Source organism: Phycodurus eques, chromosome 5 (genome assembly GCF_024500275.1).
Source record: "Phycodurus eques isolate BA_2022a chromosome 5, UOR_Pequ_1.1, whole genome shotgun sequence".
NCBI lineage: Eukaryota > Metazoa > Chordata > Actinopteri > Syngnathiformes > Syngnathidae > Phycodurus > Phycodurus eques.
The window spans coordinates 27,012,069-27,028,020 of NC_084529.1; the positions used below are offsets into that span (position 1 = coordinate 27,012,069).

Genomic DNA, 15,952 nt, shown 5'->3' on the forward strand with positions numbered 1-15,952 from the left:
ACACACACACACACACACGGATTGGTTGTCCCATCCCTGGCTGCTTGCCACAACCAGGGTGTGGTTGGGCTTTCTCAGAATGTGTCAGATCGAGAGGGTGGGGAGGTGATGGGGCGGGGTCAGCGTTGAGGGAAGATTTTCCCAACGAACACAGTGACCTAGTTACCCGTAAAGAGAGTCATGTGACGCCAACTGTACCTCTACGAAGAACTGCAGTGGGGAGGACACTAGCGCGCCAAGCGATGTGATTATGTCACAGGTACTGGTGTTATATAAGTGTTCCCTCTGAGGCCACTGGGTCAGTAAATAAACAGCTTATCTCTTACCCTCCCCCACATCTTTAGTTCATTCACGCCCAAGATACGGGGCTCATCGGTTTCTGCCGAAAGGGTTAAACCGGAGTCATAAAGGGTGGGCTCGAGATCTAATCACTTCTTTGACGTGAGCAACAGTGCGACAACTCGACACGGTCACCTGCTCCAACAAAACGCTCCGGCATATCAAATAGAAGCAGATAACATTCCTGGTGTGTCGTCAAGCATGAGCACCGCTGAAAGCAACATGTGACGCCACCATAGGAGAGCAAACGCATATTGGCGGGTGAGAAAGGGGAAAAAATGTATAAGATCATCGTGAAAATATCTCTTTATAAAAAAATCTCAGACAAAAACACAAGGTGCAGGCTAAACCTGTGTGGACCTTGTTTTCATCCTTCAGATGAAAACATCTGAAGGACAGGGAAGCTGCACTGGTTAGTTCAATACCCATTAGAGTAGCAGTCACTTCGCCACAACGCTTTAGTGGTCAGCCAGCATGGCAACAAATGAGAGACTAGGTCCAGTGGTCGGGCTTGGCACACTCCTAAAATATGGTTGCATGTTTACAGCAGACTACGACCTCTAAACAACCCGGAGTGCGCTTCTCTGCCAGCAGACAACCACCTATGGGACGCTCTTCTGGATAGTATTAAAACGACTAGCTCAGACTGGCATGACCCCTAGCTGCTCCATCTTCATGCCTTACTGAGATGATCCAATTTTCAGCGCTACTCATAAATGTTTTGTTACTGGTCATTAATCACACAGTGCCGGTGGCTGTATGCTTCAACGGAAAAAGCAGTAACTTTGACGTTACCAAAGTTACTGATTTTGCACCCTCCACTTTTATAGCTCGGGGCCGTATGACCAGTTTCCACAAAGCAGTCTAATCTGGTGCGGTGAGGTACGCATTTTTCAGTATTTCCATTATAAATGCTTCCAGACTATCCGACCCATACCGTAGCACTCTTAAGCAGCCTTTCACGGTGGTAGCTGTCACGACTAGCACGGTACGGTTTACTCGTGTAGGGTGGAACTAGACATAGACACTGCCGTACAGTGATGCTGTAGCTTCTGTGTTACAACAGAACACAAAGAGTAGATCGAATACACTAGAAGGAAAAGACTGTAAGCAGCATTTGCGCCATCATGTGTCAATCTGCTTGTTTTTAATTCAGTGGAAAGTTCTGTGCTGTCTCATTGGCAGTAAATCACACTTTTTACAAAGAAGGTGCCACCGTCACCATTTCGCCAACACATCCTGCAATGGAAAGGCACGGCAGACCACGGTTTAACAATCACCGGTTTAACAAGTACCACAGCAAACCAAACCTAAGTGTACCGATTAGAGCAGTGATTCTCAAAGTGTGGTACACGTACCACTTCTGGTATACAAAAGAATCACTAAATTAAATGTTCAAACCATGTTACAGTGGCTTAAGCTAGTTTTTTAAAATCCAGTATAGACTCACAGTACATTTAAGTACAGTTCAGTTGTGTTTAACTTTTAAGTACAATGCATTTGCATTCAATCTTCTAAAACTGCTTGTTTTCAAACAATTATTTCGGTAATATTTTCATTAAAATGTTAGCAATAGGTGAAAATCTGTGATGCAGAGAGGAATGTATAGTTTTACTCCTCACACACGCTTTAAAAACATTGAATCTTATTCAAACATACTTTTTAAACACACTGTAAGCGTATTTGAACACACTGAATGAAATTGCAAGCACAAAATGTTTCGAAAATACCGTACATATTGTTGTGTTTGTGCCTTGAAGAGGTGGGACCTGGTGGGGTGGGGTGGCGTGTGTGCGAGTCTGCTTGTGAGTGTCTAGGCGTGAGCTGTGGCTGACAGCAGCTCCTCCATGAGTGTGCTTATTGTGTTTATGAGTTATATAGTTTTCCTGGCGTTAAATAAATAGATGAAATGTGCTTCGGTGGCTGTGACTCTACTTTGCCATGCGATGGCATTACGCTATGTAAGTATCCTGCAAAAATCCACAATTAACCGCAATATAGCAGGGGGAACACTGGATATCAGTACCTTGAGATACAAAAATGTACTGTCTACTATATCCCACAACCCTTATCCTTTGTTGTCTTGTACCCCTATATGTAACAGCGTGTTAAACACCAGCGACAAAAGGCGGTGTAAGGTGCGTGTGATGGAAACTTGGCTCAAGCTTCTCAGGAGAGGACTCTAAAAACATGAAGATCTACAGTATATCTTTTGTCATTATTGAGAGGGACCATTAACTAGGCTGCCAGCCCATATGGGCCTTATCGCTGTCAGGTTGTGAACAATAGCGACAGCCTGGCTCCCAGCAGGAGGAGCGCTCCTGTAATGTCATTCCTACGGGCTGTGCGTACTAACCGTAACGCTCTTCCCTCAAGCCACATTGCATGGGGATATTGACATTCGGTCTGGAGACATGTAGCGAGGTTGAGTTTGACCGTCCGATTCCTGCATACACTTATCCATGCATGACTTCATCCCTTTAACTCTTAAGGGAGCATCAGGGATGGCTCGCCTGCATTGACCAGCTCATCAAATTGGCCTCAATTAGTTTGAGTGGGCACTCTCTCTCAGCCCTGAGTGCATGCTGAAACAACCTGGAGTCTCCTTATCTTTTCAATCCTGGTTAACTAAGGACATGCAAACAGTCACAACCATTATTATGTGTTTACAGTGCGTCCGCAGAGGCAGGTGCAGGCAGGGATGCCCCATTAACCGTTAACGATGGGCCCGCAGGACAAAGCGCACCTCGATCATTTCGCTGATGGAGCTGATGAGTGGACATTAGAGCTCATATGAGACATACAACCTTGGAGGAGCCCAGAAGAAAACAACAGTCCCGCCGAACCCTGAGAGGCCTCAGCACTGCTCGATAAGACGAGATACAGACAGGAGATACTGCTCGCATTCCGCCTGATGGCATTTAAGTGGAAGAAGTTTGTCAAACGCCATTTTAACAAACAGTGTAGATGTAGTTGTTTATTACATGACAACGCAAACCTTTGAAAACAGATCCCAGAGTACAAGTTTTTGAAAATGAAACCATTATTGTTTAAAAAGGAGGACATGCGTTTTAACGCTTCTCCAGCAAAGTGTAGCTTTACTGCACCACTGGGTATATAATAAATGATTTTGGATAAAACCTGGGAACTGGGCAAGCACCTACACGGCACCAACTCCTAGGCTGGCATCCATTTTACAGCATTGTTTCTGAACTTCCGTGTGAACAGCATGCGCCGGTTGCCGGTTTCAAGGTCTACCGCAGTTTTAAAAAGTCACGGTTTCAAAACCACTAAAACTTTCCACCAGCGTTATGAGCTGATTTTTGGGGGAGTCGTCGCTGTCTCGAAACGAACATTTGCAACTAGCTACGAGAGTTAGCGTAGCGACAATAGGCGAAATAAATACCATTGACCTGCTACTGAAGCAGATAACTAGCTAACAAGCATGGCTAACATCAGTTAGTTTCTGACCTTACTTACAACAACAAAATATAATATAGCAGAAAAGTAGCTCCTCATTTTCTGGTAAATAAGTACTTTTACCAATGTACCACAGTTCGATTGTATTTTGAAAAAATCTATTGTTTATTTTTACGTTTACTAATGTACCTGTGCAGTGTGTTCAATGGAAAAAAGTTATTTACCCAAACATTTCAAAATGACCCCCTCCTGGAAGCCGTCACCTTATCGTGGTGGAGGGGTTTACGTGTCCCAATGACCCTAGGAGCTAAGTTGTCTGGCGCTTCACGCCCCCGGTAAGGGGGCCCCCGCGACCCGACCGTCGGAGAAGCGGAAGAAAATGGATGGATGGATGGATAGATGGATTTCAAAATTATACATTTTAGAGCTGTAATTGCAATACCGTGAATGCTCAGTATTTTTGCTCAGAGTTATCACACCGTCAGAATCTGATGCTGGGTCATGCCTCGTGAACAGACATTTTTGTTCGACAAGACTGCCACCTATCCCTCCGTTTTCTATACAGTAAATCCTAACTCATGGTGCCGGAGGGGCCAAGTTCTGCCACAAATAGCGAAAACCCTCATACAACATTACCCTTAAAAATAAGTCTTACATGTTTTTTTGAATATGGACCGGAAGTGCACCTGTAAATGCACAAGCGGCGAAGACTCACATCCACTCACAACCCAGGTTAAACTTAATTCCTCTTCAACATAAAAATATATTTGTCTCTCAGTTGAGATGTACGTTTTCTACATACATGACACCAGTTACTATTTTCAGATTAGCCAGGGTTTTGGCGCCGTCATTTTAGAGCATTATAAAAAGAATGTAAATACACTGAAAAATGTTTTACTAAATTTGAACACATTTGTTTATTTCAAGGAAAAGGGGGGAAATTATATTAGTTTATTACATTTTAATAATGTGCAACTGGAAATTCAGTACTTTTCTTTACAGTGTATATAATATTCGTGAAATTCACTGTATCCCCTATCCAGATTGGTGTAACGGCAGATGAATTAATGCAAAAGATGCAGGACAAGTGTGAATGGGGCATTTAGTGGAAATTTGTTCCCACTGTAGCTGCACGAAAGTCAGATATGTGAACCATTATCCTACCAATGGCCACAATGTTGTCATCTCGACATAAAAAATATCCAACCATTCATCAATTTTCTATAGCTGATACCTCTCCCAAAGCCCAGAGGAAAGGTACACCCTGCACTGGTCACCAGTCAATTGTTACAAAACACTAAGGACTTCAACATTTTACCAGGTCGAATTCCTGTCCATCATACACAGCTCCATTGAATTCTCCTCACCTTGCGCAGACGGCCACACCCCAGTGTGACAGACAAACGCACATGCTGTAGTTTACCACAACAAGGGGACGCGCCTTACATACCATAGTGAGGATACGCGCAGCCCTGCAAGAGAATCATATAGATCCTAAGGTTTCTTCTTTAAGCAGATGAAACTCACAGATGGGACCCCGTGATTGCCTAACAGGGGTGCCCCCTGCCTCAGAGGTCTCATCGCTTCAAACAGTAATCAGATTAGCTACAGATGCAACTGAATAAATGACCTACATCAATGGAGGGAATTGACAGTGAATATATACTGTACCAGAACTCACCCTACCCCCACCCTGCTGCACTATACACTCCATCATTTGCAACAGCGCTGTCGTTCGCGTGCAAGAAGTGGTTTGTTGGTTTTTGAACAGTGTGCAGTGTTCCACAGGTCTGAATCCCTTTCTTCCTGCCACTGGTAATGGACACCACCTCGCAGGTCCTCACTGCCACAATACAACACACTCCAGCACCTATTTTCTTTTGCAGCCCAAAGGCTATAGGGAGGGGCCGCTGGGTGGGAAGAACAGACTGGCTTTTATTGGAATAATCCAGTGCTACAGTACCTAAAGAATACATGAGCCTGTGGCCAATTGAAAGCGGTATAGCCATTGACGTGAATGACAGGGGCCTTTCTGTGTTAGGAGTGGCCATGATGCGTGCTTGGCCGCTTAATCACAGTTAAATCCCATTTATGCTCCAACATTAGCAGACAAATATCCAGTTAGCTCTAAAGTGTGCATACTGTATGTAGGTTAGAATACGAATGTCACATGTGGCACACGCCTTGTGTATCCTTTACAGTGCAGTAATACAGCACCACATGATTAGAGCAGGCACGACAGTGGCTTCCACCTTGGTGTTATTTACATCCTGGGGATCAAGTGGATTAACAAATACCTTGTTTCCAATGGACACATAACATCGAGCTCCTTCTAGCAAACATCATATTCAATGTACAGTGTTTGAGTAGAAGGAATTATCACAAGTCTCAATGGAGCGTCTGGTTATTTTGAATCAGTGTAATTAACATCAAGTTTTGAAAAAAAAAAAAAAAGTCAGCAAAGTTTCGTTCCATTTTCTTACCCAGACATGCCGGGTTGTTCCTGGGAATGATATTGAACCTATAAATTCGTGTGCACTTTATACCTATTTTGAGGCCACAAATGAGTATATTGGGTCTATAAATGAGAATTTCTTTTTTTTATCATTTTTTTTATACTGTACCTACCAACCCTAATTTCAATTAAGTTGGGACATCGTGTAAAACGTCAATAAAAACAGAATAAAATGAATTACAAATCCTTTTCAACCTATATTCAATTGAATACATGACAAAGACAATATAGCTAATGTTCAAACTAATAAACTTCATTGTTTTTTTTTTCAAATATTCTCTCATTTTGAATTTGATGCCTGCAACACGTTCCAGAAAAGCTGGGACGGGGCAAATTTACCACATTGTTACATCAGCTTTCCCTTCAACAACACTCAATGAATTTTGGGAACTGAGGACACTAATTATAGAAACATCGTAGGTTGAATACTTTCCCATTTTTTCTTGATGTACAACTTCAGTTGCTCAACTGTCCGGGATCGCCATTATCATATTTTGCGCTTCATAACATTTTCATTGGGAGATAGAGCTGGACTGCTGGAAGGTCAGTCAAGTACTCATACTCTTTTACTTCAAAGCCACGCTGGTAACACGTGCAGAACGTGGCTCGGCATTGTCTTAATGAAATAAGCAGGGACATCTCTGAAAAAAAAAAGCTTGGATGGCAGCATATGTTGCTTCAAAACCTGTATGTACTTTTCAGCATTAATGGTGCCTTCACAGAAGTTACCCATGTCATGGGCACTAACACAGACCCTTAACATCACAGATGCTGTTCCTTTAACTTTGCGCTGATAACAATCCAGATGGTCCTTTTCCTCTTTGCCCCAGAGAACACAGCATCCATCCATCCATCCATTCATTTTCTGTACCACTTAGCCTCACTCGGGTCGCGGGCGTGCTGGAGCCTATCCCAGCTAACTTCGGGCGAGAGGCGGTGTACACCCTGAACTGGTCACCTGCCAATCGCAGGGCACATATAAACAAACAACCATTTGCACTCACATTCACACCTATGGGCAATTTAGAGTCTTCAATCAACCTACAACGCATGTTTTTGGGATGTGGGAGGGAACCGGGGTATCCGGAGAAAACCCACGCAGGCACAGGGAGAAGATGCAAACTCCACACAGGCGGGGCCGGGATTTGAACCCTGGTCCTCAGAACTGTGAGGCAGATGTGCTAACCAGCATCCGTGATTTCACGAAACAATGTGAAATGTGAACTCGTCAGACTACAGCACACTTTTCCACTTTGTGTCAGTCCAGCTCAGACGAGCACGGGCCCAGAGAAGCCGGCGGGGTTTCTGGGTGTTGTTGATACTCTATATGGCTTTCACTTTGCATGGTAGCGTTTTAACTTGCATTTGTAGATTTAGCGAAAAACTCTGTCAACTGAAATGGTTTTATGAAGTGTTCCTGAGACCACATGGCAATATCCTTTACACAATGATGCTGTTTTTTGTAAGCAGCCCCGCCTGAGGGAATCAAAGGTCTCGGGAATTCAATGTTGGTTTTCGACCTTGCCGCTCACATGCAGAGATTTCTCCAGATTCCTTTGATGGTATTATATTATAATATTATGAAATCCCTAAATTCCTTGCAATTGTACATTGAGAAACGTTCTTGAACTGTTTCCACTATTTGTTCACTCAGATGTTCACAAAGAGGTGAACCACGCCCCATCCTTGCTCGTGAACAGCTGAGCCTTTTGGGGATGCTTCTTTTATACCCAATCATGACACTCACCTGTTTCCAAATAATCTGTTCACCTGTGGGATGTTCCAAACAGGTGTTTTTGTGAGCATTCCTCAACTTTCCTAGTTGTAGTTCCTTTTTCTCCCCCTGTCGCAGCTTTTTTGGAACATGTTGCATGCATCACATTCAAAATGAGAGAATACTTGCAATAACAAAAAAAAACAATACCTTTCATCAGTTTGAACATGAACTATCTTGTATTTAAAGTGTATTCAATTTAATATAGGCTGAAAAGGATTTAATTGTATTCTGTTTTTATTTACGTTTTACAGCTATCATCGGGCAGGAGGCGGGCCACACCCTGAACTGGTCGCCAAGCCGATCGCAGGGCAAGTACAAACAAACAACCATTCGCACTCAAATTCACACCTACGGGCAATTTAGAGTCGTCAATTAACCTACCGTGCATGTTTTTGGGATGTGGGAGGAAACCGGAGTACCCGGAGAAAACCCACACAGGCACGAGAGAACATGCAAACTCCACACAGGTGGTGATTGAACCCCGGTCCTCAGAACTGTGAGGCAGACGCTCTAACCAGTCACCCGGTCAGATTTTGATAAATGAAAACAAATAAAAAATAAAATAATAATAAAGTATTCCTCCTTCCTTAAGCTATGCAGCTAGCATTCCAGAAAGCCTCATGTTTGCAGGAAACAGGAAACTGCTTAGTTTCTCCCAACAACATTGAGCAAAAATATCAGTCAGCTGGGAGGAGGTAGTGGAAATCCTGCCGTGTGGCAGGTAGAAACAGTGACCTCTTGTACCCGTGTAAAATTATGACTTAGGACGAGACCCAGACTCTGGCAAGTGCAGGAAAACCCCATCTCCACCCCGCTACCTCATCCTGGCCAAATCGGAACACTGTGCACTCTTTGTCGCAGCACAAGCCAAATGCTGAACCTCTGGAAGAGCTGCAGTACATATAATCTCTTTCTGCCACTCCTTTTTCCTGTGTGGAAATTGTGATAATTGAAAAAAAAGGGCCAGCACTAATCACAGTTTCACACATATACAGAAATAGAGGGCAAGCATGAATAAGTGCTTCTAAATGGCAGTGGATCTATGCTGCCAGGTGCCGACACTTATTTTTTTAGTGCGGACAAAAAAAAATAAAAGGCTATACAAGAGCCTGACTGTATCAGAGGTACCCCCGGCAAACCACAAAAGAGGGCCAGACAAAACCTCAAACCGGCTGTAAAATATGCCATTGGGCACTTTGTCTTTAAGAATTATTGACCGTGTTCCTCCTCAGTGATGCCAACCATTTTTGAAGAGCTCCTATATACTCACAAGATGGCCTTTTGTGAGGCCCACTTAGCAGGGGGGCACATCAGGCCCAGCCTGTTGTTTTACAAGAACATGACTTGTAATGAGCCTGTCAGGGTTCATGTCTCCTTTGGAATATCGCAAACTGCATAACATAATCGGAGCACAGTAATGAGGCATGCAAGGGAGTACACCGTGTACCCACTAACCACCAGATGACACCACAAGAGGCTTTCCCAAAAGCTCTTCATCATTAAGAATAGTTTATGCCTCAAGAGTCGCACAGGATGGTACGATCACAACAAAGATTGAAAGGTGAGATTGTTTTATAATCTTAATATAAACCTGAGATTATATTTCACTTCTGCTTTGTACAATTCAGGATGTGTTGCAGGGGAGCCCTGCCTCTGAAAACAGGAGGTCAGATCAATGCCGTCTGGTAACCTTGGACCCCCCCCAACATTTGCTGCCTTCAAACGAAATGCACTTGGATGAGTGATTCAATCATCATTGTGTATATCCTGCACACGCCATTGGAGGAAACATAAAACTTAGAAGTACAGTCAGCATAATTTTTTATTTATTTTTTTAAAACAGCACCCTAAGATGTAGTTTATGAACACCATCGGCAAAATTTTATAATATACTAATAATAATTTGTCCAGAACTTGAAAATATATACATTCAAGCCAAATGTAATTATACCCTGGCCAAATTTTGAGTTGAAGTGTTTCTTTTCATTTGTTGAATGGTATGGTTTTGCTGGAAATGACTGTTAATTTTCACTGTTTTTTACTCTTTGAATTTTATTGATATCCCTAACACGTTCGGGGTTGCCAGCAGCTTTTGCACCATCCTAAAAGTTCCTGGTCATTTTTAGGATAATTTTTTGGTTTCCCGTCAAATTTAAATTTACGTCTGTATTGAGGAAGGATATGACTATTTAAAACAAGCATTTTTCCTTTCACTTTATGTATCTTAACATGACGCCCTGGAGTCATTTCCAGCTACAGGGTATGCATTCAAAAAATTTAAATTCCTTTAAACATGGTGCAAATAGTGGTCAAACAATCCTACTATTAACTGCCACCAATCGCAGACATTCTTATCACTTATCTACACCTTTATTACAACCTACATGAACACACGCCCCAGCCATCACAACCCTTCGTGACAGTGAGTTAAGTAGTTTTTGTCTGATCCAGAAAACTAACAAACAGCCATAAAACCGACCAAGAATTAACCCAGAATGTAATTTGAGTCGCTGGGAAATGCCCAAATGCAGCTAAATGCTTTACATTGAGAAGAAGTCTCCTTTTAAGACACATGACCTTTTTAAAAAGTGTAACAAAAATATAATTATATATTTGTATTTATATTTTATTGCTACTTTGATCATTTTGAAAGAGTAATGATAGATTTTCAGCTCAGGTCAAATTCTAGATCGGGTTTGAGCTCCTCTTACATTGCCGACTCGCATAAACAAAGACCGCAATGACGGAATGACGCGTTACACAAGTAGGAACGTCTGGTACTTGGCTCTCTTTGTTGGGAGGCTATAAAAGTGTCCCCCCCACTCTGCAATTACAGGCTGGAACTGACTCCACTGCTGATCCGTGCGCTCTTTCCTCGACTAGTAGGGGCTGGATGGAAGCACAGCCAGAATCTGGCTGTGTGAAAATCACTGCAAGGTTGGCTGAGGAAGCTCTGCTGAACTCAGATGACCCATATTCTGGGCCCGTCCAATGGAATGAGCGGAAAGCCTCGTTATTCTCACAGATTATGAGACACGCGTCAACTGCAAATTGCGGGAGTGCCTCCTTTGCTTTAAGGAATAAATAGCCAAAGGATAGGGGCTGCAATATCAGTGTGGTCAAACAGTCTGTGGGGAAGGTAACATGTTTGACACTACTATAGCCTTTTTCCAACAAAGATCCTGCAAAATTGCAGCATCAGAGCCATAACATTTGTCAACCTTTCCCTTGTACACAGAATCCAGCCATGCGTGTTGTTGCCGCAACAGTGTGTGCTTTCACACAGCGACGGCATCCCGCAATCAGATTGTTGGATGCATGAAATCTGGTGTGATATGTAAAATGTTTGTCAGACAGCCACACTTTCTTTCAACACAACAAGGCGAGAAATGTGAGTCTCGCTTTTTTCCACATTTCGATGTTCTGTATGAATGGCACCAACACTAAATTGGGGTGGGGGTGGGGCAAAGCCGACCTGACATTTTTTTTTAACTCCAGCGGTAGTATCAGATCAGAAGTTTGACACCTGAGACTTACTACAGGGGGTGCTCTATTTTTGATGACATACATTATGATGTATTATACAGTCCTACAGATACAAACGAAGAAGAGTCACCTCTACTCCCAGTGACTCAATAAGCTGCAATAATATTCGTTGTTTTTGCAGAGGATAAAGAATATATTAAGCAAAGCAAAGCAAATTTATTTATATAGCGCATTTCATACACAAGGTAATGTGCGTTACATGATTAAAAGCATTTAAACAGAAAGAAAAAAACAGCTTATAAACATTTAAAACAAAGAGAGGGGGGAAATCAAAATACAATTAAAACAGTGCAAGAAATCGCATTTAAAAGTGAAAATGCTCTAAAAAGCATGGAGGGAAAAGAAGAGTTTTTAACCTGCACTTAAAAACATGCACACTTGGGGCAGACGTCACTTCTGTTACTATGAGTATTGGGATATTGTCAGTCTACATGTGTTGCTTCACTGTTTGTGTGCATATAGCCATTGTCTCAAGGCAACACCGCAACTGTCGATGCTAATTGTTAGGTGCTTATCTATGGCGTTTTCCATGATGTGTTAGCATTAGGCTAGCGTGCTCAATTTTTTTTCAAATATTTTTATTGAATTTCTACATTTATGGGATTGGTTCAGAAAGACAGGAACATACAGAAGTGGTCATGTTTCAGGTGGTAAATTTTGTCGCGGTTGAAAAACTAGCTCCACCAAAACAAAGGAGCATCAAAAGGCGAGTAGCCTATCCCCACTCAAACAACAATCACATACATTTACAACACAAATTACAAATTGAACAAGACAAGGCGATCAAATGGCTGAAAGTATTTACAAAAGGGAAAAATTGTTGGGGGAAGAAATGAGGCAAGGTTGTTTTGTTGTTTGAAATACACAACTTGTAAATCTTTTTGTTTCATGTTTAGTTTGACAATCAATTTCCTCTTTTTTTTGAAGAACTGTTCACTATCCGCCGAAAAACTCCTTAATGTGGCGTGAGTTGAGTTTGCTGGCACCATACAGCACTTGTATCTCGAGTTTATCTCAAGTTTGCGCTCGCGAGCCAAAGCAGAAAATCGGCCGAACGACGGCTCGTTTCAAGAAAAACTCGTAGGTCGGATCGCTCGTATCTCAATGCAGCACATACCACGTACGGTTGTGTTGAAAGCAATTGTCACTGCCCGTCGAATGTTTTATATGTCACATCAGTCCATGTCGCGTTTGTTGGGTTCTGAATGTTGAATATTATGTCAAGGCTCTATTGGTACAATTTGGCAGGATCTCTGTGAAAAATAGGCTTTATACTCGTAAGCTATTGGGTCAACTACATTACTAGCATGGAATACTAGTTTATAGGACATCTGCCTTGCAGTTCTAAGTTTGAATCTCTGTTCTGCCCTTCTTGTGTGGAGTTTGTATGTTTTCCCCGAGCCTGTGTTGGTTTTCTCCCGGCACTCTGGCTTCCTCCCACATTCCAAAAGCATGCACGTTACGTTAATTGAAGACTCTTAATTGCCCAGTGGGGTGTATGATAGGTGAGTGTGACTGGCGACCAGTCCAGGCTGTCAGCTAGGATAGGCTCCAGCTCACCCGTGACCCTAATGAAGACAATAACAATAGAAAATGCATGGATGGATGGATGGATGGACCCCCATGTCAGTGTCATACAGAACACAAAAAGGTGGATAAATGCTGGCTTTTACAGAGCAGACAATAGAGCCAAATAAGCAATGGCCAATTTGACAGTACAGAGGCATTCCATTCCTATAGGAAATAACTGGGTCATTACATACGTCTTTAGAATCGTTTATCGCATCCAAGCAGCATAAGTGAGCACCCATTATGTGCTTGCCAACAATGAGTAGGAGCATAATCTGATCACAAAGCAAGGCGGAGTTGTAAACCTGTTTCATCTTGGAAGTCGGTGATAAAATGAGGCTTTCCTTTCAACACTTTTTTGTTAGACCGGAGCGTATGTGGTGTTTACGTCGCGCGTGTGTGTCCTATAGGTGCCGTGTGCGTGTGCGTGTGTGCGTGTGTGTGTGTGTGTGTGTGTGTGTGTGTGTGTGTGTGCGCGCGTGTGTGTGCGTGCAAAGGGGAGGGAAGGGGTTGGAGTAGCTGCAGAAGGGAGGAGAGGCTCCTCGGTCTGGTCTGGGCTCAGCTAGTAGAGTCTGTTGCTGGCCAGATCAGCTGGCAGCCTGTCTAGCGGGGGTGTGGCACATCACAACAAAGGGCTTTGGGCAGACAGCTCTTATCAACCCCCTCAATTTGACTCAAATCTGCATCCTTGACCACCCCTCCTCCGTGTGGCTTATCCAGAGGAATGGCCAAGCAAACTTTGGAGCTCCTTTGAGAAGGTCATAGGGATGCATTGCACTTGCTGAACTTTTGGCATGCTCCTGCAATCATGTAGTCTCGCACTGCAATGGAGGTTTTTGCAATGAATGAGCGCATAACAGAACAAGAAGACGAAAACAAGGGCCGGAAGTGTGCATTGTGTGTGCACTGGGGCTTTGCGAGGGGAGGGCCGCGAGTGGCGGAGAGCTGCGAGACGCGAGTGGGAGTGGCGCTATTTACGGCTCCCACCCTCCTCCGCGCAAACGCAAAAGGAAAGTTCACCTAACAATGCGAGCAATTTGAAACACCCATAATGTCAACCACCTTCAATGTTCCTTTCAAGCACGCTTGGACACAACTAAAAAGAGCACATGTGCAACTGACCTGTGTGCGTCCTTAAGTGCGCCTTGAGGTGCGACGATTTGCCGTAAACTTTTTCGCAACCCGAATAGTGGCATTTGTGCTTTTTCTGCGGGGACTCCGGCTCGTTGCGACCTCTCGATCTTTTGCCCCTTTGTTTGAGCGACGGATCCGAGATGGTGATGGTAGGTGTGGCACAGTTCGCATCCTCCGTCAGGCCGGCCTGGCTCTCCTCCCTGCTCTTCGCCTGCTCGCCGAGCACGCCGCCGGGAGTCTGCTGGTTAAAATCCGCCAGGATCCTGGCCACCACGTACAGAGAGGAGTTGTCCTTCACCACAGGTTCTTTGGCGTCCTCCGGGTTCCTCGTGGGGGAAGGCGACCGGTTCTCCGGCTTCATCTCCCGGTTGTTGCCCCTCGGAGCGTGGACGACCGCGCGGCTGGACATAGAGACAAGGCACTCCGCTGCAAAGTGATCCATGATGTCTTTCAAAGAGCCCCCCCACTATGACATCAAAAAAAGAGAAAAAAGAAAAAATGGCGTGGGTGCGTGGGGGGGGGGGGAGAAAAGAACTTGTTCCGTGGTTCCCTTTGTGTGGCGGGTAGAAGGAGGTGGTTCTCATCAGAGAGACTTTCTGCTCTTCGTGCCGGGCTTTCCGAGTCTCGTCAGTAACAACATCCTGCTTGAGGATTGACGCGAACAAAAGTCCCCTGAGTAAAGGAGAGTCGAAACAATAAGAACAAGTCTACGTTCAGTGCAGCAACTCTTTAAAGTTGGAAGTGTGAACGACTCCCATGGTTGCTTCGGACGCTGTCGAGCATAGTGTCTCGGTCTCGGAGCGCCTGTCCCTGCAGCCTGTATCCATGCTGGGGGCGTGTCCTGCACCGGCACCGCGCTCAGCTCTCATTGGGTGCAACGTGGCCCCAAAAGACTCGCACGCGCATGCACACAAGCGCGCTCACGTCCGCCGACGCGCCTCGCTTTAAAAGTCTCGCCACAGGTTGCCATTGTTGCCTGCGGTCGCACAAAAGTCATGTTTTGTATCACCCGGGAGGTTTTCTTGCTCGCCAAATTGAGATAACAAAATGCAAATCGGACGAGATCGGCTCCAGCCTGTCCGCGACCCTAATGAGGACAAACACGATAGGAAACGAATGGATGGAAAATGAAATTGGAGAAAATCCTGCACATCCATCCCATCCTATTTTAGTAATCCCCAGACAACACACAAACATGCCACCCTAATATCTGTGAGAGGGACAGAGATGATGGCACGCTGGGATCACGAAACCACAAACCACTCACACACACCACGACAAGACGCTACCAGTCGAGCCAGTACGCATAATGTGAACTGGTCAATCTGTATTCCTCTGACATAAGGTGAATCTCGGGTCAAAATGTGGTCATGGAAGCACAACCGCTTTAACACCCACCCTCCCCATTTCCTGTATCCTTGTCGGGGTCGCGGGGAGCTGGAGCCCATCCCGGCTGACGTTGGTTGCAGGTCAATCCCACGGTGCAAATAAAGAAAGACAACCATTCAACTGTCACTGAGTGGGATTTTAACACATGCCGAGGGTTGGTGACTCACAGCATATCATAACCATTCAAATATGCCCACGGTACTGTATAATAGTACTGAAGGTTGCATCAAAGCAGTCTGACTAGATATTTATTAGATTCCACC

At 44.2% G+C, this 15,952-nt stretch overlaps 1 protein-coding gene across 3 annotated transcripts in view; it reads right to left on the bottom strand.

The window, feature by feature from the left end:
- klf13 (Kruppel like factor 13) overlaps nucleotides 1–15,122 on the bottom strand; it is a 28,846-nt gene extending 13,724 nt beyond the window's left edge. For all 3 annotated transcript variants that reach the window (XR_009768506.1, XR_009768505.1, XM_061675891.1), the window contains exon 1: nucleotides 14,289–15,122. Coding sequence is in view for 1 of the 3 variants with exons in the window: in XM_061675891.1 (XP_061531875.1) it covers nucleotides 14,289–14,742 (454 nt within the window). In the remaining 2 variants the exon portion in view is untranslated. The remainder of the gene's footprint in view (nucleotides 1–14,288) is intronic.
- Nucleotides 15,123–15,952: the final 830 nt, after the last annotated feature.